General features: G+C 41.3%; 2 protein-coding genes across 2 annotated transcripts in view; one reads left to right on the top strand and one right to left on the bottom strand.

Annotated features, from left to right (window-relative positions):
• The first annotated feature begins 1707 nt into the window (after positions 1-1707).
• Positions 1708-10766, top strand: LOC134733844 (uncharacterized). Its single transcript, XM_063624680.1, has 2 exons — positions 1708-2892; positions 10692-10766. Exons 1-2 carry the CDS (start codon positions 1708-1710, stop codon positions 10707-10709), a joined length of 1203 nt encoding a protein of 400 aa, XP_063480750.1. The 3' UTR covers positions 10710-10766.
• Positions 10747-26083, bottom strand: part of ENPP1 (ectonucleotide pyrophosphatase/phosphodiesterase 1) — an 85809-nt gene continuing 70472 nt past the window's right edge. The window contains exons 21-25 of the mRNA XM_055264255.2: positions 24053-24182; positions 22579-22659; positions 21277-21409; positions 19052-19214; positions 10747-15601 (exon numbers count right to left, since the gene is read on the bottom strand). Of these exons, the coding sequence (XP_055120230.1) occupies positions 15431-15601; positions 19052-19214; positions 21277-21409; positions 22579-22659; positions 24053-24182 (678 nt within the window). The 3' untranslated portion in view covers positions 10747-15430. The remainder of the gene's footprint in view (positions 15602-19051; positions 19215-21276; positions 21410-22578; positions 22660-24052; positions 24183-26083) is intronic.

Genomic DNA, 26083 nt, shown 5'->3' with positions numbered 1-26083 from the left:
AGAAATGGAGGGAGAGAGGAAGGGAGAAAGGAAAGGCTCATTCCACCTGCTCCACTTAGAAGAAAATATAGGGGATAAAAAATGAGAATAAACATTGAAAAAATGTTTCATGTTATATAACCGGTTGATAGGAAGGAATACAAATCCAATAAATAAAAAGAAGCTCAAAGAAGAGACAATAAAACAATAGAAGGAGATTTTAAAACAGGGAATAGCAGGTCCCAAAAAATAAAAATATAGAAATAATAAACTACAAATAGCAGGTAATAAAATAAGCATTGATAAAAAATGAAATCAATGGGACATATAGGAATGTTTGAGATAATCACAGTGATGAAAAATATTTTTAAAAGAGATTAATGCAATAATCAAGAAGTTAACAAAGAAGGCAGAATGTTAACTGTCATGGGTTGCATGGATGCTTGTTATTTTCTTCCTTATACTTCACAGTATTTTTTTTTAAATTTTCAAAATAAAAATAAAATCTGTCCATTAGAAAATCTCTATTGTTTTTAAAAGGGAGGTTATGGGAGGTGGGGAGGTGTTGGGAGGTGGTCAGAAACTGACATATAAAAAAGGGAGAGCTTAGTAAGGAAATAAAGACAGAAAATATAAACCAAGTACTATTAGTCCTGTCCCACAGTAAAAAGAGAAGCCTGAGAGAGCCAGAGGGAACAAAAGGAATGGGGTAAAGACAATAGAAAAATGGAAGGACTAGAGCATATTCAAGAAGAGAGATGGAAGCAGTACAGAGGTGGGAATTACAGGTGTGGGTGTGTGTGTGGTGTGTGTGTGTGATTTGAGAAACAAAGCCTTGTGGGAAGTGAGGCGTCAGGTCTGAAAGAAAAAGAGTTACACTTCCTCTATGAGGGACTAGAAAGAATGTCAACTGGTGTGAACGCAGAAATGCTTGAAAGTGGAAAGGAAGATGATAAAAAAGCAAATGTCTTGTGCAGTGCAGCAGAATTCAAGCCAGAATAACTGGTTTATGTTAGGCAACAGGGGTACCTTAATGGCGCCGGGTTCTTCTCCCCTCCTTGACCGGGCACTGTCTGAACCCGCCAAAGGAGGGCCAATCAGAAAGAAGCATCTCCCGCCTTCCCTTGGGCCCGCCCCACGTAGGCCCAAGGGATATAAAACCCAGCACACCAGCAGCTCTCTCTCTCTCTCTCTTCTCTTCCTTCTCTGCTCGATACCTCCAATAAAGATCTCTTGACCGCCACGGGTGTAGTCTGATCCTTGCCCGGCCTCTTTCATTGGTGCCATGACTCGGATCGGGACTCCCCACTTCCTCTCAGTGGGACCGGTCCAGACCCCGGCCGGTCTTTGCCCATTTTCCTGTTCACCGACCTCTCCACCCAACACCGACCTCATCTCGGTAAGTCTCCCCTCCTGGTGTCCAACACCAGCCGACCAACTCCCGTCTCAGCCGCCCGCTCTCGGCCGCCGTAAATCTTACTCTAGACTCGGCCTGCAGGGAATGGAGTTTTCTCCCTCCCCTCCTCGCGTCTCCGGCCTGGGCCCCCCTTCCCTTTCTCGTCTCAAAAATCCTGGTACCAGGTGGCCCACGGTCCTCGGCCACAGTCGGCCCCTCAGTCCTTCCACTTTGGTGACGACTGAACCGGAAGCTCTGAGTCACATCACAGTGTTCCGCTATTAGCAGACGCCCTACTTAGCCCTCACTGCATATCCTCTTGTAGCCCCGCAATGGGAGGCTCCGCATCCCTGCCGGCCGACTCTCCCCTACTGTGCCTCCTAAACAATTTGTCAGCCCCAGGCTTAGCGGCCGACCTCAAACCAAAACATCTAATTAAATACTGCACACAAGACTGGCCCACTTACCCCTTAGATAACCAAAACAAGTGGCCCCCTTATGGATCCGTCTATCCTAGTATCCTCCAGGATCTCTATAACTATTGTGAGCAAACAGGAAAATGGGCAGAGATCCCATACCTCCACGGGTTTTTCCTCCTAAAGGCCCTCAAACTGTCACCCTCCCCGAACCCCCTCATTCCTTCCACTCCTGACTTTGATCCTGCTGATGAGCCCCCGCCATATCACCATCCACAGCCCTTCCCCCTGGCTGCCGCCCAGCCCGCAAGGGCCCCACCCCCGGCGGCAGCCTCACCTCCTTCCGCCAACCCCGGCCTTCCTTGCCCGTCCTCTCCAACCTCTCCTACTTCCTTTCCTCCACCTTTCAGCCCTCCTACTACTCCCTCCAGATCTCACCTCCCTGTCCTCACTCCTCTGCGAGAAGTAGCAGGGGCAGAAGGCATCGTTCGCATCCATGTCCCCTTTTCTATGGCTGATCTTTCACAAATCGAAAAATGCTTAGGCTCCTATACCTCCAACCCCGCTTCATATATCAAAGAATTCCAGTACCTTCTCCAAGCTTACAGCCTCACCTTTCACGATATTTACCTGGTCCTCTCTAACACCCTTCTCTCTGAGGAGCGCCGGCGAGTCTGGGAGCAAGCCCGCACTTATGCAGACCAGGTCCACCAAACAACCCCAGCCCTGCCCATAGGGGTGCAAGCAGTCCCCGAGCAAGAGCCTAACTGGGATTACAACACCCAAATTGGCGTCGCTGCCCGGGACCACTTCGCCACCTGTTTAATAACCGGGCTGCGTAAAGCAGCCCAAAAGGCAGTCAACTTTGAAAAACTTCATGAAATCGTACCAGAGAAACATGAAAACCCATCCGCCTTTCTTGACCGCCTTACACAGGCACTCCAACAATATACCAACATAGACCCAGAAGCCCCTGATGGCAGGCAGCTTCTCATGTCCCATTTTTTCACGCAAAGCTTCCCAGACATTAGAGCCAAATTAAAGAAGCTAGACAGAGGTCCCTTCACCCCGCAGACCGAGATTCTGGCCACCGCGTTCAAGGTATACCATAACCGTGACAAGCAGGCGAGGAGGCAAAAGTGTCAAATGCTGGCTCAAGCTCTCCAAGCCCCTCCTCAGCCAGCTATAAACACTGGTGACTGTAAGCCACCATTTGCCCACCGTCAGCCCCCTGGGCCCTGCTTCAAGTGTGGCAAAGAAGGGCATTGGGTCCGTGAGTGTCCCAATCCCAGGCCTCCACACAAGCCGTGTCCAAAATGCCACCAGCCCAGTCACTGGGCCGTCGACTGCCCCAACTCCTGAAGGGGGGTTGGGCCAGACCCCGCCCCAACTCCTGAAGGGGGGTTGGGCCAGACCCCGCCCCCGCCCACGACCTCTTAGGACTGGCCATTGATGATTGACGGAGCCCTGGGACTCCCCTCCACCGACGCACACTATCACTGCACAGGAGCCCAGGGTGCCTCTCACAATAGATGGGCGCCTCGTCACCTTCCTCCTCGATATAGGAGCTACTTTCTCGGTTCTGTGGGAATTTTGGGGTGTCACTTCCACTTCCAGCCCTCCTATAGTCGGGGTAGGAGGCCAAACCATGCGCCCAAGAACTACCCCACTTTTATCCTGCTCCTTCTCAGGTCACCTCTTCTCTCATAGGTTTTTAGTTATGCCCCAGTGCCCCCTTCCCCTATTAGGAAGAGATATCCTTTCCAAGTTTAGAGCAGCCATCACTTTTAATCCCATAGCTCTCCCAGACTCAGCCTCCCTCCTCACCCTAGTTGCCAACTCAACTGACCAACCCCACACTCCGTCTTCCTTGTCCCTATCTGTCAATCCCACAGTCTGGGACACTGCCACCCCCTCACTGGCTCACTGCCCTATCACCCACAATCTTCCGGAAAAGTCGAGTGGACCAACCGCACACTCAAAGAGACCCTCACCAAGCTATCCTTAGAACTGCATCTAGACTGGGTGAAATTACTCCCCACAGCCTTATTCAGGCTTCGAGTTCTCCCAAAGAAACCCACCCTCATGTCTCCTTTTGAAGTCATGTATGGTCATCCAGCACTTCCTCCTGGCGTTAATCCCACCTCCCCACTGATCCCATCACACATTAATTATCCCCCCTTGTCCTTCATCCATTGCCAGCTTTGGAAAAGGCAGGAAAGCCTCCAACCAGACACTAATAACATACAGACTACCTTCCCCCTCACGCCCGGTGGCTGGGTATTTTATTCACCACCCGGGCACACCGATTCAATAACTCTGGCCCCAAAATGGAAAGGGCCCCTCCAAATCATACTATGCACCCCCACTGCCGCTAGACTCCAGGAATCTCCAGGACAACTAAACCCCTGGCTTCATATTTCCAGGTTAAAGCCGGCCACCAACCCGGATCAGACAAGAAGCCCACTGGCCCCACACCATCCTACAAAATATACTTGCACACCTGTGCCAAACAGCCCACTCAAAATCTGCATCTCTAAAACACCTTCTCTTCCCCCCATTCCAGAAACATAGACTCTCCCCACAACCCTACTACCTGTTCACCATGAAAGAAACCTACACTACCAACAGGAGAACACACAAACCCCCTTCATATACTACACCACCAAAAACAATGCCTCGTCCCGGGCCATTCACATCTCCGACCCATCCAGTTCCATCTGGGGCCAGTCAGCCACAGGAGGTTTATACCCAAGCAATGCCTGGTCCTACCCAGCACAAACCCTAACCATCACCCGCACACTCAACACCATCTCCATACACTACTTCTCCTCTCAAGTTTCACTTCTATGTGCAAACCTTAACAGACCTCCTCTTACAGCCTCCCATATCTTTTCACCTTCCTCCACCAGCGAACCCCCTTCACAGCCCTATTACCTTTTCACAGTCAAAGCCCCCTCTTGCTGCCATCCCCTTATCAGAGTCAATGCCTGCCAATAACTCCTCTGCCCCCACTACTAACTTCATCGTTTCCATCTCTAACCAAACCTTAACCAGCTTCTCCTCAGAAATTACCAACTTTTAGCAACCTGTCAAGACGCAGAGGACTCCAGAGACAGCCTCACACCCTTCTAATACGTCAACGACCAATACGCCAGTCAGCCAACACCAGTCAGATAAGATCTACCATAACAACCCCTCATCCAACATCCCTCATCCAGCCATTACCAGGGTTGAGTCTGCCAAACACCCTAAATAACTATCATTCTCTTTTCCTTCTGGGCTAAACCTAGGTCCAACGCCCAATGTCTCAGTTCCACCAGTTCCTAGACAACCTCCTCACGGACAGCTGGCTCATTGCAGACCCTTCCCTGCCCCTTGGCTGGCTCACGGCTTTGGACGACCTATACCTACAAGGAACATTCATAGACTTCACACCCGAGGAAGTGTTCATATATAGCGCCCTACCTACTTGGCCTTATACTCCTACTGTGCCCTGTCCACAACCCTCACAGTCCTCCCATACCCCTCCCCCACAACACCCCTGTTCAGCAGGAAGTAGCCAGATGAACTACAATGCCCATTTCCCCACTTCTTAAAAAACAAAAAAGGGAGGAATGTTAGGCAACAAGGGTGCCTTAATGGCGCCGCTTCCGTGTTCTTCTCCCCTCCTTGACCAGGCACTGTCTGAACCCGCCAAAGGAGGGCCAATCAGAAAGAAGCATCTCCCGCCTTCCCTTGGGCCCGCCCCACGTAGGCCCAAGGGATATAAAACCCAGCACACCAGCGGCTCTCTCTCTCTCTCTCTCTCTCCTCTTCTCTTCCTTCTCCGCTCGATACCTCTAATAAAGATCTCTTGACCGCGACCAGTGTAGTCTGATCCTTGCCCGGCCTCTTTCAGTTTAGAATGCAACTACTGATGGAATAGAACTTAATGAAAGAACAGGAACATTTTCAATGTGCTTTCAGAGGAGACAATAAAACGTATTGTTTAAATATATGAGTTTTACCAAGTCCTGGGTTCAAATTCTTCCTTGGATAATGTAAATTATTTAGCACAATGTCTGGAACAAAACCCAGTAAATGATAGCTATGATTATTCTTATATTTGTATTTGATCTATTTCAGAGATGTCTTGGTTATCACAATATTGCTGATTCATTGGGTCTATGAAACTTTACGTTCCATATTTCAGTTTCACTGTCAACTATCCGTCAGACACCTGATGGATGGGATAATTTTGTTTACCTCTAATTCACTTCACTACTACCTTAGCCAATGCTAAACTCCATTGCCCTGAATTTCAAAGATAGGAGGGAGGGTGAGAAAATGTCTCTTCTTTGGTAAAGTGTGTGAAAGTTGCCCAAAATCTATTTGTTCCAGATGTCCCAGGGTGTTTGCTACTGGGGTAGTAAAACCAGTAGCACTGATGTGCTTTTCCTCACAGCAGAAGGTGTTACCTGGAGTTGAGGGATGGAGAACCAAGAGGCACTACCCTGCGTCTCCACCTTTGCCAGTGAATGTTTATGACAGCTTGTCGCTGGAGAAACACTATGTGCTTTGTAGAGAGGTTTTCATTTGAGATGTCAAAACTGAAAAGCTCGTGCTTTCCCTTCAGCTCACCAGGCAGCAGACTTTCCACAGGACAGATTAACTGAAACAATTGTGAATGGCTCTTGAAAAGTATTCTTATTCTTTTATTATTATTTTTAAAAATTCTGCTTTGTGCACTGGGAGGATATCTATAAATAAACTCTTTCAAAAAATATCCTATTGAAAGTGTCTTCTAGCACTTGAAAACTAGGGAGGCAAAGAATAATTACTGTGAAATTGTCCTCTGGTTGTATTTCTGTAACTTGTTATTCCTTAGCTGTCTTAAGTGGATGTTTGGCATGATTGTACCTTTGGTATTCATTCATCTGGACATTTTTTACTGAGCAACTCCAATGTGCCAGACATTATGCTAGAAATAACAGATGGTTTTGGAGACATGACTGATAGGGTTTGGATGTTTTTTTCCGCTCCAAATCTCATGTTGAAATGTGATATTCGATGCCAGAGTTGGGCCTGGTGGGAGGTGTTTTGGTCATGGGAGTGGATCCCTCATGAATGGCTCTGTCCTTGTGCTAATGAATTCTCACCTTATGAGTTCACACAAGACCTAGTGTTTAAAAGAGCCTGACACCTCCTCCCTCTCTCTCTTGCTCCACTCTCTTGCCATGTGACATGCTGGCTCACCCTTTGCCTTCTGCCATGATTGGAAGCTTTCTGGGGCTTCACAAGAAGCCAAGCAGATGCTGGTGCCATGCTTACATAGCCTGCAGAACTGTGAAGCAAATAAATCTCTTTTCTTTTCAGATTACCCAGTTGTGGGTATTCCTGTATAGCAATGCAAACAGACAAACACAATGACGATAAACATATGAAAAGGAAACTATCTCTGTAAGAAATATATGCCAACTTGGTTTGGGTCTGTGTCCCCACCCAATGCTCATGTCAAATTGTAATTGTCACTGTTAGAGGAGGGGCTGGAGGGGAGGTGACTGGATCATAGGGGCAGACTTCCCCTTCTTGTTCTCATGATAATAAGTGAGTTCTTATGAGATCTGGTTTGAAAGTATGTATCCCATCCCCTTATGCTCTTGCTCTCTCCTGCTGGCCATGTGAATACATGCTTCCTTCCCCTTCACCTTCTGCCATGATTGTAAGTTTCCTGAGGCCTCTCAAGAAGCAGAAGCCTGTGCAGCCTGCAGAACTGCGAGCCAATTAAACAACCTCTTTTCTTTATAAATTACCCAGTCTCAGGTATATCTTTATAGCAGTGTGAGAATGGACTAATACAGATGCTAAAATGCCAAATGAGAGTTACAGAGTTACAGTCACTGAAGAAAACAATCCCACAGTATTGAGCTGTCACCCGGTGAAACTGCCTTTGCAAAGATTATGACAGTGAGAGAAATCTAACGTGGCTGACTCTATCTTGCTTCTGGCCTCACAGGCTCGCTGTCTTCAACTCAATCCAGTGAAGCAAATTTGTGACTTCCTCAATTGTCCCTATAGATAATGTCACTATTGTAGAACCTAAGATTGATCTTTTGATACATTTTTCTGATTTTTGCATTCTGGCAACTGACTTCACCTGGATCCATGACTCATGACTTAACCAGTCCTGTGGTCTCCCACTCAGAGGTGGACTCATTGCATGAGGACTGTTTTCACACTCCTATAATTGCCTCCCCAACCAATCAGCAGTACCCATTCCCCAGTCCCATGCCTACCAAGCTATCCTTGAAAAACCCTATCCTCTGAGCCATGTAGCTGATTAACACTAACTAAATGCTTTCTTTACTACAATGTCACACAATCTCAGTGAATTGGTTTTGTCTAGTCAATGGGCAGGAAGAACCCATCAGGTGATTACACTTGTGAAACAGTACACTTGGGACACATAAATCTCATCAGGGTTACAGTTTTCAGGAATATGCTCAAAGTATACAGTCTAAGCAACTGTAACTGATGTTAACCTAAAAGAAGAAACTGAGGCAAACTTAACAGAAGCAGAGTTTATTTGGGCCAGTTTTGAAAATTGCAACCCAGAGGCATGGATTCAAGTTTGCCCTGAATGTGTGCTCCAATTAGCAGCAGTTACAAGTGAGTTTTTAAAGGAAAAAAGAGGCAGTTCCTAAATTGTTTACCAAGAAGTTACATCAACATAACATAAGCTTGCTATACATTGTTACAACATAACTTGCTATACATTGTTCTTTGCATCACAAACTCCAGGCATGTGAGGATAATGAGTGAGGCAGCTAATAAGGAATGAAATGACTTTAAACAACTGCCCCTAGGCATGGGGGAAGGTGGGTGGTAAGAATAAAGTCTCACACTCACATCTCTCTGGGCCTAATAAATTCTACATGCCTCACACAGCTCAGGCTGCCCTGAGCTATTTTTCTTTTCTCACAGGATCACAGGCTGGGAAATGTTTAGGTGGCGCAGCTTCTCTGGGCTTCCCAGTTTCCTTAAGAGGTTGGTGTTCTCTGTAGGATAAGATCCCACCAGGTCCCTGGAAACCCCAAGTGGAAGCTAACAATCCTCTTATACCTTTAACCACACCACCTTGAAATTATTTTATTTCATGTTAAGCTTGCAAAGACTGCTTTTAGCAAGTTGTGTATTTGGATTTGGAGTCTGGGTCCTGGGTAAAATTTCTTAATAGGCCACAGTGCCATCTAACAACACTGTGTATGGGTTATGGAATAATCAACTGCATTACACATCTGTAGTTGTATTGCAACCATAATACATAACTAGACTGAGGGCATGTACTGTCTGTTACCACCAATGTTGGGAAAGTCTGACCACAGAAACAATGGATCCTAAGGATATGGCTTTGGGCTGGACCTTGAAATAAAGGTAAAACATTGACAAGAGAGCACCAAGGGGGCAGGCATCCCATCTGCCCTGTTCTCCAACTTACCCCTAATGCCTGACACAGAGTAAGCTCAGCTTTGAAATCTACTGTCAACCCTGCGCTGGGCAAATCTATTCCAGTGCCAATGTCTTAAAGTGTGCTGTTGAGTAAACCTGCAGAGATAGCTTATGAACAAGTACACAGACAAAAGACCCATAGATTTACCATCTTGTTTCTGTTTGGACCTTAATACAAGTGGTTAACTCTCCAGACAGTGACATTGTGTCAAGATATAAAATATAACAGAGAATCCAAAATTGTAGGTGTCATCAGAAATTTTTTTTTTTTTTTTTTTTTTTTTTTAAGATGGAGTCTTGCTCTGTCACCCAGGCTGGAGTGCAGTGGCGCCATCTCGGCTCAGTGCAAGCTCCGCCTCCCAGATTCATGCCATTCTCCTGCCTCAGCCTCCCGAGCAGCTGGGACTACAGGCGCCCGGCTAATTTTGTGTGTGTGTGTGTGTGTGTGTGTTTTTAGTAGAGATGGGGTTTCACCGTGTTAGCCAGGATGGTCTTGATCTCCTGATCTGGTGATCCACCTCCCTTGGCCTCCCAAAGTGCTGGGATTACAGATGTGAGCCACCGCGCCCAGCCAGTGATTTTTTAAACTACAAAAATTTGAACAAGATCCATTCATTGGACTGAGAAAATTTCAGTCTAATTTAAAATCCTTTAGAATTTTTAGTTAAGTTATAAACTTTCGGTTCGGAGATGCCTGTTTTATTTCCTTTATGTCACAGCCAGCACAATGCCATCTAAGTAAATGCATACATTTTTTAACAGTAAAAAATATCTAAACATTGTGGGGCAAAATTATGAGACACTGTATGAGACACTGCAAAAAATTTATTTCCTATATATTTCTTCAATTATTTTGTATCTCTACTATGTGAAAGCCAAAGTATATTCCATTCTGAGTTCTGAATTTCTGATATATCATTTAAAATATGTCATTTTAATTAAAATCCTAAAACTATCCCTTGAATCGAGAATTTACAGGCAAGTAAAAAGTTAAATTTAAAACAACAGCATTGAGTAGGATGAAAGAGGCTTCTTTTATGTTCCTTCCTTTTGACATCCCATGAGTATAATGCCTCTTCCAAGGATTCTTCCATTTCTAGTAGATTAAAATGTATTTCACGTATCTATGTTTTCTGGTATGAATATGATTTCTAGTAAACATTTTTTTTTGTTCAGTCACTATAATGGAGAGGATAAATACAAAAATTTCACATTAAAAGAATCTATAGAAGTTCCAAGCCTGGTTCCAGACCATTCTAAATACTAAAGAATATATATGCCTGTTATTTGTTTTTCCCTGGAAGTATGATTAAATATAATTAAAATACCAAGAACAAGGATATAGGTCACAGATCAGAAGTGTTTACTCTATGAACCTGAAATGAACTTTGGATTTTTTTGCCTTTCAGCATTACAGCTGTGGTTAACTGTCAACAACCCTTGGACTCAGTTTCATGTCTGCAGAGAAGCACCATCGCCCATGATCCTACCCATCCTCCACACAGAAAGCCACAAAGGAAAGCAGCCAGAGTTCTGTACGTATGTTTTATTTGAACATCCACATTTCTTAGCTTAGAGACAATTATATTCTGTACACTTTTCTTCTCTCTCTCTTACAATATTTAGACTGGCCAAAAACCAGGGAAAATGGTCTTGGACTGCAGTCATTATAAAATTTTACTTAATGCTTATGAAAGCACTCATGTGATAAGCTTCAGCATGAAGTGTAATCACCACATTCAGTTTCAAAGTTCAAATGCCCATTCCTATGATGGGTAAACACCTACCATAGTGCAAAGAAGGAGAGTGATTGTGGGTAATGACAGAGGAGGAAAAGTGAAGGGGGTAACAGCTTCTCCCAGAGGAGGGGGTGGTCCCTGTTCCATGCCCATCTTGTCTCCTTCAACAGGAACGGCCAACAGGCCTAACAGTCCTTGTACTCTACACAGCTACTTCCCCTGCTGGAACATGAGCATCTGCCTTCTTCTCCCTAAGGTTTGTCCTCTTTCATCTGATTTTTGGAAACGTTTTTAAGTTCTGCCAGGTTCTTTGTTCTTTCATTAATGAACTGATGGAAATTTTCTATGGAAGTTACTTACCTCACTTAAGAAGTACACAGTGGCTCTCGCCTATAATCCTAGCGCTTTGGGAGGCCAAGGCAGGGGGATTGTCTGAGCTCAGATCAAGATCAGCCTGAGTAACACAGTGAAACGCCGTCTCTACTAAAATACAAAAAGCTGGGTGTGGCATGCGCCTATAATTCCAGCTACTCAGGAGGCTGAGGCAGGAGAATTGCTAGAACCCGGGAGGTGGAGGTTGCAGTGAGCCAAGATCGTGCCACTGCAGTCCAGCCTGGGACACAGAGCGAGACTCCGTCTCAAAAAAAAAAAAAAAGTACTGACGTGAGGCATGACAGTAGACATCAGGATAGGCTGGACGCAGTGGCTCAAGCCTGTAATCCCAGCACTTTGGGAGGCTGAGGAGGGCGGATCACGAGGTCAGGAGATCGAGACCATCCTGGCTAACACGGTGAAACCCCGTTCTCTACTAAAAATACAAAAAATTAGCCAGGCGTGATGGTGGGTGCCTGTAGTCCCAGCTACTCGGGAGGCTGAGCCAGGAGAATGGTGTGAACTTGGGAGGCGGTGCTTGCAGTGAGCCGAGATCTCGCCACTGCACTCCAGCCTGGGCGACAGAGCATCTCAAAAAAAAAAAGAAAAGAAAAAAGAAATCAGGATAAATAAAGGTTTCACTTTGCATTTGAAAAGCTAAGAACAGCCTTTACTGGAGAAAGTAGGATAAAGATATTTCCATATATGTTCATGGGAATTTACCATTCAAATTTACCATTCAAACTGAGGGAGTAGAGATCAGTCACTTTTGCCATCTTATCTATTTAAAACTCTTTCAAGAAAAGACAAGAAATGAGGAGTCTCTTTCAAGAAAAGAAAAAAAGGAATACTGTGTAAGAACCACAGAAAAAAAAGCTAAGTAGGAGCAGATGTGAGTGCTCTTTCCTTAACAGTCAGCATAGAATGTAGAGACTGACAGTTTCCTTAAGAACAGATTATTATAACAAAGCAAGAAAAAGTATGTGTACATAAGTTGGTCACAGTGACACTTGTAGAAAATATAAGTAGCTGTAAATGGGAAAATGTCAAGAATGTTCCATCCAAGGAATGTTAGAAGGTCCCTTCTTTGCCTTGCTCATCTGAAAAGTTCCAATTCACCCTACAAGCCTTAGCCCCAAGGCTGGGAAGCCACTGCCTCTACTACCAAGAAGCATCCAGTGTTTCTTTTGTGCTGCCTGGCACCCCTCCTGTGGCTTCATGATAACATCTATCACTCTTTAGGGATCATTTACACTTCTGCTGCCTCTTCTCCCTAAGACAGAGAAAATTGTCACTTGTTCTTTTTTGTATTCTTGGTGTCCTGCAAAGGGAACAGACATCTATCCATTTAATTAAGCTCTGCTAAGATGCTTTGAGTTAAATTGTGTATGTTTGTGTGCTGGAAAAATATATAAAAATCAGTGAGACACTTCTACAAAGACAGAGTAGATATCCTTCTGCTAAATGCATATAAAAATCCTGGATATTAAAACACAGCAAGACTCTGAATAGTAGACAGAAAACAGGCTAGGAACATTGGGGCCCAAGGAACAACACTGTGATGAGTTCCCTACATTTTCTTTTCAGCTCATATATTTCCAACTTGGAGCTGAAAAAGTCAGCAACCTGGAAATGTCAACAAATGCAGTGGGAAAAAAAGCCCTAAAAGAGTCCTGCTCTCTCCTACAAAGGACCAGAAAAGGGTAGCCAAGCAAAGGTAAAAAAGGCTGTACTGCAACCAAACACCATGGAAAAAACCATGGCCCCACCCACACCAGCAAATGCTGAGTGGGGAGTCCAGACTTACACTCTCACCAAGCTGTAAAGAGGTGCCCCAACTCCCCAACTTTTGTATTCTTGGTATCCAGCAAAGGGAACACGCATCTATCCATTTAATTAAGCTCTGCTAAGATGCTTTGAGTTAAATTGTGTATGTTTGTGTGCTGGAAGAATACAACTCCAGAGTGGTGTTGGAGAAGGCTGTGTAGGCTACTGGGAATTTCATTCCCACCTGGTGTAATGAAGCTCTTCCTGTTCACTCCTATCCCATAGCATTAGTGGAGATTCCTAGGGTACTGCAAAAGGTGCCCTGCACATCCCAGCCAGGGAGGAATCAATAAAGACCTAATGGGAAACTGAATTCTCACCTTGCCCATAGTAACAAGGGGACCCTGTCACTCAGTCTCAAGGGAGGCTGACTGAGGAACCTGGACTCCTAGCCACACCTGGTAATAATGAGGCAGTGCTCCTAATTCCCCTGCTGTGGTGGTATCAGAGAAAAGTTGGCTAAAGCAGAAGGTTTAAATAAGACCCACAGTCTCATAACATAATACCTAAAAATATCCAGGTTTCAATAAAAAATCATTCCACACACCAAGAAACAGGAAAATGTTTCTGAATGGAAAAAAGACCATCAGTAGATGCAAACAATGAGGTGACAGATGTTGGAATTATCTGATCAGGATTTTACAGCAGCCATCATAAAAATGCTTCAACAAGCAAGTATAAACACACTTGAAACAAATGAAAATGTAGAAAGTCTCAGCAAAGAGACAGAAATTCTCAGCAAATAGAAGATATAAAGAAAAACCAAATGGAAAATTTTAGAAATAAAACATACAATAACTAAAATATAATAATCAGGAATAAATGGGCTCAACAGCAGAACAGATTAGACAGAAGAATCAGTGAGCTTCGAGACAGAAGAATAGAAATTACCTAATCTCAACAACAGAGAGAAGCAGGCTGAAAAAAATATATACAGAGCTTCAGGAAACTGCAGGACTAAAAAAAAAGAAAAAAAAAAGAAACTTCCTAAATTATTAAAGAATTTTGAATTGCAAATTGTATTTTCCAAAAGTCTTTGCAGCTGGCCCTTAGGCTGTTAAAGAATGGTCATACGAAGGACATATAAAAATCTTTGGTATACTGATATTATACCTAAATTGGACCTACATAGCCTAAAACTTAATGCAGTCTTTGAAGGTTCACAGGTAGGGACAAAAAGGTACAGTCAAGGTAGTAATCAAGTTCATTGTGTCATTTATCATGTCCACCAAGAAGATGTGAGATGATTGGTGACATGTTCTCTTCAAACTATGGAACTTCAAAATGAACCACTCAATGGAAAACAGCTCTGCTGCCGGTAGGGTAAGTCTTCTGCACAGAAAGAAACATTCCAAGCATCTCAATAAAAAATGGCACCTTGCATGCACTGACTGGTGCTCTGAAGTTTCGCCAAGATAAGGTACAATTTTAACAGTCTAAAGGGCCACATTTGAAGGCATTTTAAACCTATGTTAATTACCAGTGAGCAGGATGGGAATATTTTTCTTTTTTTTTAATACAAATACAAAGTAAGATTTTATAATAGGTAAATATATTCAAAGATTGTCTCTCAAAGTTGAACTCGTTTGAACCATTAAATCTAAAGAAATCCAATTAAAAAATTAAAAAAACACACACAAGATTAATAATTTGGATTTTGAGGGGATATATGGCAAAGACTGAAACAAGGTCTCAGCAGTATTTTGGCTTCTGCTAATTTTTGTTTTTTGATTAAAATGAAAAGAAATGAAACTCCAAGTTAAAAGATATCCAGAACCACTTTAAAATTCTCGTAAAGACAGTCACATAACATGGGCTACCCCAATCCTACTATAAGTCTACTGTTTGCCCAATGCCATCAGGGTTTATTACCAATAGTAAGATTCAAATATCTGGTATCCAGACAATGTTCACAGCTACTTCTCCTTTAAGAGATGCAGAAAGGCAGTTTTAGGTATGGTCTGTCTTTACTCCCTCGAACTTGATCAATGTATACAATGCTTACACATTCAAATACGTGCAAGATTCAACAGGAACACTCTCCACTGCTGTGCTGAGTACGCAAGTTTCCCTGAGATGTCCGCATCACCGAGGGCTCCGTTCTAACTCTGGTCGACAGTTTCTGAACAATGCAATAGTGTAGATAGAGGACTATATAAAATATAAGGTTCTCTCAGAAAGATTCATGGTGTTTGGGGATAAAAAATATATCAGTCTTCTTGGCTAAAGGTTGGCAAATGTGTTTTCAACTTTAAAATGTCTGAAACTGGCTCTTTTCTTTGCTGATAGAAGCTGAGTCCGGTGATGTGCTCAACATCTGTGATCCGTGCTCTGTGTAACATTAACAATTCTTCAACCCATGAGGATTCAGGCTTCCCATGCTAGGAGAATAGGAAATATAAAAGAAAAGTTACCAAGAGAACACTCAGTTCACTTCTATAAGTGCTCCATCTCCCCAGTTTAATCATTTATGAGATTTCAGCTCTGAAGTGGAACATGCCACATGATTTGTTAGGCATCATCTCTCCTCTTGAGTAGCTTTCCTTCTAATACATATCATGCGTGTTTGTTTAATTAGATGCATCAAGTTTGGGAAAAAGAAACTATACCTGGAACAGATGGTCCTGCATTACACAGGTTTAAGAAACTTCAATGGTGTGGGGTTAAAAAAAATGGGAAAACAGAAATTACATGGCATGGGAAAGAATATGAGAATAATGTAAAGAATCTCACTCAGAATGCCTATTATTAAAAAGTCAAAAAACAACAGATGCTAGCAAGGTTGGGGAGAAAAAAGAACGCTTTTACACTGTTGGTGGGAGTGTAAATTAGTTCAACCACTGTGGAAGGCAGTGTGGCAATTCCTCAAAGACCTAGAGGCAGAAATACCATTTGATCTAGCAATCCCATTACTGGGTATATACCCATAGGAATATAAATCATTCTATTAAACAGATACATGCACACATATGTTCAGTGCAGCACTATTCACAATAGGAAAGACATGGAATCAACTTAAATGCCCATCAATGATAGACTGAATCAAGAAAATGTGGTACGCACACACCATGGAATACTATGGTGTATATGGTCAATGATAGACTAAATAAAGAAAATGTGGTACATGTATACCATGGAATACTATGCAGCCATAAAAGATCATGTCCTTTGCAGGGACATGGATGGAGCTGGAAGCCATTATCCTTAGCAAACTAATGGAGGAACAGAAAACCAAACCCTCATGTTCTCAATTATAAGAGGGAGCTGAAGGATGAGAACACACAGACACATGTGGGGGAACAACATACACTGGGGCCTGTTGGAGGGCAGGGGGTGGGAGGAGGGAGAACATCAGAAAGAATAGCTAATGGATGGTGGGCTTCATACCTGGGTGATGGGATGATCTGTGCAGCAAACAACCATGGCACACATTTACCCATGCAACAAATATGCACATCCTGCACATGTACCCCTGAACTTAAAAGTTGGAAATTTTTTAAAAAGAGGCTGGTTCTGTGACTAGCTTATCAGGTAAACTAAGCAAAGTTATTTAACATAAATCTTGATTCCTTTATCTGTATCCTCCTCATCGGGTTATTTTGAGGATCAAATATAATGATGTATGCAAATGTACTACACAAATACTAGTTTTTATGAGAATGTGTTACCTACAAAGATGCATGAAGAAGCCCACGTGGGCCAAAGCCACATGCTAAGAATGGTGGAGCAGAAAGAGGGAAAAGTTCTGGGTCCCTAATGGTACAGTTGACCCAAAGCGCCATCCCAGGACTGTGTGCAGCTGGACTTGCTCTTCCATGAGGAATCCCTGACTTGCTTAAGCCACTGCAAAGGGGTTTCTGTTATTTGCTGCAGAACCCTACTCTACTTGATACATTCAATGACAATATAATTGCTCAAAAGAAATAAAGTAATGAAGCAGGGAACAGCTGCATGTATCCAAGGATGCCCACAAAATTGACAACTTTCAGCAGTCAGATAATCATCAGGCAACCAACTAGTTAAAGTCTTGCTATTCTGTATTTAATTCTGAAGAATAAGGCAAAAAATAACTTAATGAGAAATGTGTTCTATAGGAACAAGTAATTCTGAAACTTTATCATAGAAACAATTAAGGAGAGACATATCTTCATGAATTTTAACAATATATAGAAAGACTACTACCATCAGGGATGGCAAATGGATCATTGTATTCCACTCTTGGGCCCAGAGAAGAGCTCACTATTTTGTTCACTGCTGTGTCCTCAGTACCTGGAGCACCTGATTATAAATATCAAAGGAATGAACGGCTGAATCAAAATAATAGTGAATGAATGTGTGAATACAGCACTCTTTCTTGCTGAGCTCATACTGGGTCTCAAGATCCTAACTCCAGGTACCTACCACCCATTCGCTGGGACTGGTATGAAAGCTACATCTTTTTGCAGATTCAGGTCTAAACTTACCTGGTGTCACTTCAATGGGAAAAAAAAAAAAAGGAAATGTGGGAAGTACTCTGAAAGAAAAATATTTTGGCTCACCATAAGGGAAAACTTAAAAATTGCTAAAATAGGCCGGGCGCAGTGGCCCATGACTGTAACCCCCGCACTTTGGGAGGCTAAGGCCGGCAGATCACCTGAGGTCAGGAGGTAGAGAACAGCCTGGCCAACACGGCGAAACCCCATCTCCACTAAAAATACAAAAATTAGCTGGGCATGGGTGGCAGGTGCCTGTAATCCCAGCTACTTGGGAGGCTGAGGCAGGAGAATCACTTGAGCCCGGGAAGCGGAGGTTGCAGTGAGCCGAGATCACGCCACTGCCCTCCAGCCTGGGCGACAGAGCAAGACTCCAAAAAAAAAAAAGGCCGGGCGCAGTGGCTCACGCCTGTAATCCCAGCACTTTGGAAGGACAAGGCAGGCGGATCATGAGGTCAGGAGATCGAGACCACCCTGGCTAACACGGTGAAACCCCGTCTCTACTAAAAAAAAAAATACAAAAATATTAGCCGGGTGTGGTGGCGGGCGCCTGTAGTCCCAGCTACTTGGGAGGCTGAGGCAGGAGAATGGTGTGAACCCGGGAGGCGGAGCTTGCAGTGAGCCAAGATCGCGCCACTGCACTCCAGCCTGGGAGCCAAAGTGAGACTCTGTCTCAAAAAAAAAAATAATTGCTAAAATGTTATGCAGTCTTCACGTCCCAATCTAAAATGTAGATTTTTAAAATTCTGAGCAAATAAGATAATATAAAACAATTATTCCCAAACACATTGGGATGACAATAGGATAAGAAAGGGAAAGATTTTTTATAATTAAGTGATACATAGAAAATTTGAAATGTTGTCTAACAACTTTAATTTATAACAGTGCTGACACTTTGAAATTATAAATCCAGTTTTGAAATAAGAGAAAATCCATACTTCAGATAAACCTAGACTTTAGTGGTTAAGCCATACAAAGTTTGATTCTGATCTGATTTTTAGTATCTTTACCAGACAAAGGGGCCAGGCAGGGTGGCTCACACCTATAATCTCAGCACTTTGGGAGGCCAAGACAGGAGGATCATTTAAGGGCAGGAGTTCAAGACCAGCCTGGGCAACATAGAAAGACCCTATCTCTAAAAAAAAAAAAAGAAAATGAAAAATAAAAGCAGAAAAGGGTAGTCTTTCCCAAAGATATGTCATCTTAAAAGATCAAATTTAAAAGCATCCTGTAATTTCAAAGTCCATGTGTATTCAAGAGTTGTGCTTTCTCTCACTGTAATGTCAGATGTGTGACACAAATAAATATGCATATGTCCAGATTTTCGACATGCAAAGTAAATATACAAAAGCTACTTACCACACAGCTCTCACTGTTATCAGTCCTGTGAGGCAAAATGAAAGCTAAGGTGTCTATGTTTTCACAGTGCAAAGGAGTCTGAGATGTATCTTTACAGCTCGTTAGCACAATAAAGAAGTGAGTTGGAATCAAAATTTCTTGGTTACGGATGACTCTTCTTTTTCTGTAAAATATGCCAATATTCATTTCAAGAAAGAAATAACTATCTTCCTTTTGATAAATATTTCAGTAGAGCATGCTTTTAATACACATAAAAATCAAATTCAAACAAATAATTAAATATAAGAAGCTAGTAATCACAATACCTCAACATACTCTGCCAGATTGAGAGTAATAATTAGAAGACAGGCAGATAAACACACTCCAAATAATTTTTATTTTCTGTAGAAATTTATTGACTTTTAGAATTCTTTTAGTTCTACCTAAAGACACTGAAATTGAAACACTAAAGAACAGAAAATGTCATTTTTGAACACCTACGACCAAGAGTGTAAACCATTACTGATAGTCTTAACTTCTAGGCCATTATAGACAAATAGTGGGCAGAGAAAGAACTGGTTAGGAATTTTCTATTCCAGCCCCTTCAGAGAGGACATGTTGTCATGACCTGTTTGTTCTAACTGGATTTTCTTCCTTAATAACTTAATTTTTAAACTGCAGTATATTACCAAAGATGTCCCAAACATCTTCACCTCATAGTCATTCTCCTATTTTAAGGCTGTGTTTGTTTTTTCAACATCTTTCAAAATTTAAGGCAGTGGAATCATTGTTTTCAAATATGACCTTATGTAGAAACATAATCTATAAAACAGATTTAAACAAAGGGCTCTGGGTGAAGCCGTGGGTAGGAAGCATATGCAGTTCTCTTCTTTATCCTCTCCAGTGCTACAGCTTCTAAGGCAGCTTTATGCCTCAAGGGAAAGTAAAAAACTGTAACTTTACAAACTGATGTGCTCTCCGATGTATTTTGTAAGTCACATATATCTCAGTCAGCCTGGGAGAGTAGGAAAGTTCTGAGAGGGGCTGAATCTCAGTGGAATCTCAGTCTTTTTCCTACGGACTTAACAGCAAAATTGCTTCCCAAACTATTGTAATTATTGTTTTAATAAAGATCAACCAGTTTCCAAAATGTTCTCTCCCTCTCTTTTTTTAAAAAAGCGCCACTGATGGTTTCCTTCAGACAGTTGCTTTTTATCATGCCCCTCCAGCCACAGTTGGGTAAAAGCCATAACATTCACCCAAGGCCACCAGACTCCAAGCACTACAGCTTTATAACCCTATTCATTCCCAGACTCAGGGTATCTGTAGCCACACCATAGAGTTCTTCATCTTCTGACTGAAAATATATTAAGATCATACCTTAACAATTACCCACACAGAGATCTTAAATGAGTTCAGCATTTAAACTGAGCTCAAAATCTAGAACTAGAGATACCATTTGACCCAGCCATCCCATTACTGGGTATATACCCAAAGGATTATAAATCATGCTGCTATAAAGACACATGCACACGTATGTTTACTGCAGCACTATTCACAATAACAAAGACTTGGAACCAACCCAAATGTCCAACAATGATAGACTGGATTAAGAAAATGTGGCACATATACACCATGGAATACTATGCAGCCATAAAAAAGGATGAGTTCATGTCCTTTGTAGGGACATGGATGAAGCTGGAAACCATCATTCTCAGCAAACTATCACAAGGATGAAAAACTAAACACCACATGTTCTCACTCATAGGTGGGAATTGAACAATGAGAACACTTGGACACAGGAAGGGGAACATCACACACCAGGGACTGTTGTGGGGTGGGGGGAGGAGGGAGGGATAGCATTAGGAGATATACCTAATGCTAAATGAGGAGTTAATGGGTGCAGCACACCAACATGGCACATGTATACATATGCAACAAACCTGCACGTTGTGCACATGTACCCTAAAACTTAAAGTATAATAATAATAAAATAAAATAAATTATTCAACTGAACTGAATGGGTGAGAAACACTACTTGTTTACCTAAAAATATTTTACTGAACATTGAGCAAAACATCAAAATTAATCAGATATTTCAAGAGGCTTCCTGTGTAGTCAGAGGTGTCATACACATAAACATATGACACTGGATAAAAAAAGGTTCTGTTGACTCAACTGGATGGTAATCCCATTTTTACTGGATGGTAATTCCTATTTTTAAGAGTAATGAAATACGTTCTTACTGCCTCAGAATCTCTAAGGAATCATAACGTCCATCATAATCAAAGTCAAACACAGGACCACTGACGACATTGACACCATTTCTTTCTTCAGCATACTTTCGCAGTAGGGTGTCATGAAAGTAGCGCCATATAACTGAAACAAGACAGAAGCCAGTGTAGTTTCAAAAGAAAAAGGTACCATGTTGACATGTGAAATAAATTAACACCATGATTCAAAATTAGCGTTTATAGTAAATAAAGATAAAGTCAAGTTTGGCTTCAGTCTTTGTTTTGTTTTGTTTTGTTTTTTTGTTTAGAGACAGAGTCTTACTATATCACCCAGGCTAGAGTGCAGTGGCACAATCATGGCTCACTGCAGCCTCAAACTCTTGGGATCAAGAGATGCTCCTGCCTCAGTCTCCAGAATAGCTAGGACTACAGGTGCACATCACCATGCCTCGCTAATTAAAATTTTTTGTAGAGACTAGAGACAAGGTCTCACTGTTTCCCAGGCTGATCTTGAACTCCTGGCCTCAAGCAGTCCTTCTGAGTTGGCCTCCCCAAAGTGCTGGGACTGCAAGCATGAGCCACCACACCCAGCCTTGGCTCTAACCTTAGTGTGAGGCCAAAAATTCATTGTTCAGCTTTGGCCTTTGAAAGGACTCACAGACAAACGTTGAACCCAGCTCTCTTTGAGGCATCCCTGAACAAGTACATCATGCTGAAATTGTGATCATGTCTTCATTAAGCATGGCAACATCGCAAACATAAACAAGGCATATAATTCAGATTTCCTATTAATATCTGAATATTAACTTTGAAATATTCACAAGTATTCTAGATATAGAGTAAAAACTCCTTATATGCTTATATTTTGATATTCTATACATCAATTTAAGTAACTATATTTTTATTCCTGTAAAAGTCAAATGCTGCAATAGTTAATGATGATGTAAAATCTATTCATTTGAAAACACAGACAATTATCAAGAACTTCCAAAAAGTCAAATAAGGAAGTCGAATGAAAGTTAATACAAGTGTTAGCAGACTGTATTAGCTGGATAACTTTAGGAAGCGCATCATACACTTTCTCACCAAAAATGTTTGCAAACAATTAAATACAAAGCAGAATGGATACTGGAATATCTGATAATTCTAATATTTGTAGAATTTTTGTGTACTAGTATTCTCAAAGTTAAACCTTTAAGAATGTATTTGGTATTAATTCATTTAATTTAGACCATAAGTCCTATTACATATGAATTATGCCTATATGTGCAGAAATTCATTAAAATCATCAAATATAGAGTTAACATTTTTTACCTTGAAAACTCTGGTACATTGGCACTATATTTGTAGTAAGCAAAGCTTCAGAATATATTCCACTTGAATTTTTATTTAGTTCTACAAAGAGAAAACAGGACAACTTTTTCATTCTTCACAAATAACATAGGAAATTATAGTTTCTCATGGTGAGGGGAGCATTTTTAAAAATTAGCTGAGTACCATCTTAAACCTGTAAAACTTTCCCAAGTACAGGGTCAAGGGAAAATGTAACGTGTTTGGTCAAGCCCTTTACAAAAATAAAATACTTAAGTCTTTTCAAGATGAGCATGTCAAAGAAACATAAACTTTAACAACAAGAGCCCGAAATTAAACATATTCAAACTTTATTGCCCTTATTTCAACTAAAAGGAATTGTGTTGACAATCTTCTTTCCTTACACTTTTTCACAGTGAAAAGAAAAAAGAGAACATCTGGCTCCAGAACAACACCTGCTACCCAGAAAAAACATCACAGGATGTCTGTCTCGAAACACCGTACAAGGCTTCTCTGTATGAATTTGAGGCTTGGACCTGGTCTATTTTTATAATGCAATAGCCAAGTTCTGACTTCAAACACATACTCTGGGAACTGAACTGGATGCTGATGGTAGTTGAGCACCTGGAGCTTTCTGATTTTTGCCTTTTAAGGCCGGCCCCAAAATGGCTTCTCATCAACATACAAATTTGCCATTTCAAAAAATAGAATACTTAGCTTCAAAAAAGCCATTCCCTAGAGGTTCTGATCAGTGAAAAAGCAAGCATATGTAAGCCTCTACCTTTACCTACTTCTCTGACAAACGCATTTTCTTTTTAAACAACAAAGTTAGATCTCCTTCCTAAGAACCTTGATATACTCTTCCAACTTGATATATATATTCCAACTTCACAATATTCTCTAATTGTTTAAAACAAATGCAGAAAGGAACCATGAAGTGTTCTGCTTACCATATCTGCACTAAATCAACTACCCTCCCAACAAAAAGAAAATTTTATAAAATTTAAATTTTAGATGATTAAAATTTTTCCCTTGGTAGTTATAGACCAAATCCACAATTTTTCACCAATAAATAAACAAAGCTATATACATGTATAGCTTTATATATATAATATATATTATGTATTATATATTATATATAATACATAATATATATTATATATAATACATAATATATATTATGTATTATATATAAAATATATAATATACATTATGTATTATATATTATATATTTTATATATAATACATATTATGTATTAATATATAATATATAATACATATTATGTATTAATATACATTATATATAATACATATTATGTATTAATATACATTATATATAATACATATTATGTATTAATATATATTATGTATTATATATATTATATATAATGTATGGTAGGATTTATAAACAAGAAAGAAAACAAAAAGGAGGAGAAGAGGATAAGAAAAGGGAAGGTCAGGAAAGGAAGAAACTTACGTGGTGGGGAGAGGAACCCGTAACTCACTTTGGTGTTATTTTTATAGAATGAACATTTATGGACAGGACTAAGAGAAATTCTAAAGTCCTGGTAGAGACAGTTGGAGAAGTCTTCCGTAGAGAAACCGTCCTGAAGAACGAAATGAAAAGAACTCTCAGATATCAGGCACAGAGAAGAAAATTGCTTTATTAATATTTAAAAGTGAACTACATCATAAAATTATGAAGCTCTAGCTGTCAGCTCATGTCCTTCCCTATTTTTCCATTTTCCCACTAGTATATTCATCTTTTTTCTAACTAAAGTGTAAAAATGCTTTACAATATTAAAGATACTAATTGTCATATTTGTGCAAATATTTTCAGATTCTGCTATGCTAATATGAAATAATGTTTAGAACGTTTTTATCTACACAATTTTAAACTTTTATTTATTTATTTATTTATTTATTTTTAAGATGGAGTCTCGCTCTGTCACCTAGGCTAGAGTGCAGTGGCGCAATCTTGGCTCACTACAACTCTGCCCCCCAGGTTCAAGCGATTCTCCTGCCTCAGCTTCCCGAGTAGCTGGGACTACAGGCATCTGCTACCACGCCTGGCTAATTTTTGTGGTTTTAGTAGAGATGGGGTTTCACCATGTTTTAAGGCTGGTCTTGAGCTCCTGACCTCAGGTGCTCCACCCGCCAGAGCCCCCTCAAAGTGCTGGGATTACAGGTGTGACCCACCACGCCTGTCTAATTTTTTGTATTTTTAGTACAGACAAGGTTTCACCATGTTAGTCAGGATGGTCTCGATCTCCTGACCTCATGATCCACCTACCTCAGCCTCCCAAAGTGCTGGGATTACAGGCATGACCCACCATGCCTGTCTAATTTTTTGTATTTTTAGTAGAGACGAGGTTTCACCATGTTAGTCCGGATGGTCTCAATCTCCTGACCTCGTGATCCGCCCACCTCAGCCTCCCAAAGTGCTGGGATTACAGGTGTGAGCCACTGCGCCTGGTCAATTTTAAGCTTTTATATAGTAAAATGTTGATTTTTAGAGATCTGAGTCTATCTTCCATAGCCAACCACACTGCCAAAAGTTGCTGGAGCAAAGGAGGACAGTCACTGAACAGCAATGTAAAAACCTCAAGCATTGCGATGACTGTAAAGTCATAATTTTAATTATACAAGAAAACTGAAAATGGAATCAAGGAACACCATAATTAAGGTATAAATATTAATAAATAGGACGGGGTGCCTATAAAAAATGGTGTAGACTGATCAGTTACAAAGTCAAAATTTTTTTTAAGTGTTTGGTGTTTGAGGACAGTATTGAAAAATTTTAAAAATCAAAGTTCAAGGAAGTTTATATAAATATATGTATTATATATTTGTAACATAGAAATTATATATAAACAGACATATCCCTATCGTTTTATTTGGCTGTCTCACTGATTAGTAAAAATAATTTTATTTTTTAAATGAAACCGCTGCCCTCCACTATGCTCTCTCAAACCCCTTTGTTGTTCCCTTAGGGCATCCTGTACCTTGCCAGTCACTTTCAGTTTCAGCCCAGTTTAAAATTTCAATTCCACATAAGATCAAAATCTCATCTTCCCCCTTCTCTCTTTCCAGCACCATCTCCTTCACCATTCCTCCTTCTACCAGAGCACCCAGGGCGCCATGAGTGAGGGGGAAGGCTGCTCTTATTCTGGGATATTTGCCCTCACTCCTTTCAAGGCCTAACTCCTCTGGCGTTGGTGGTGGGCAGGATTCTGGCCTCTCCCTGGTTTGGGCTCATGTCTTCCTATAGATAGTACATGCAATGATGTTACTGAGCTTTAATGGCTTTGCCAGTGAGGGCCCCCTTAGATTTGGACAGTTGAGGGAAATACTTGTTCTCACACAGCCATGTATTTAGAAATGGGTAACTGTGACTGATCCTAAGGCTGATTTCATGCAATTATAAATGGGAATAATAAATATTAAAACTGGGGTCGGGGAGGCAAAAGAGAATTCTTTTCTTTTTTCTTTTTTTTTTTGAGATGGA

This window comes from Symphalangus syndactylus, chromosome 2 (assembly GCF_028878055.3).
Source record: "Symphalangus syndactylus isolate Jambi chromosome 2, NHGRI_mSymSyn1-v2.1_pri, whole genome shotgun sequence".
NCBI classification, from domain to species: domain Eukaryota; kingdom Metazoa; phylum Chordata; class Mammalia; order Primates; family Hylobatidae; genus Symphalangus; species Symphalangus syndactylus.
Note: the sequence above shows the minus strand (reverse complement) of the source record. Positions and strands in the feature narration are given on the sequence as shown.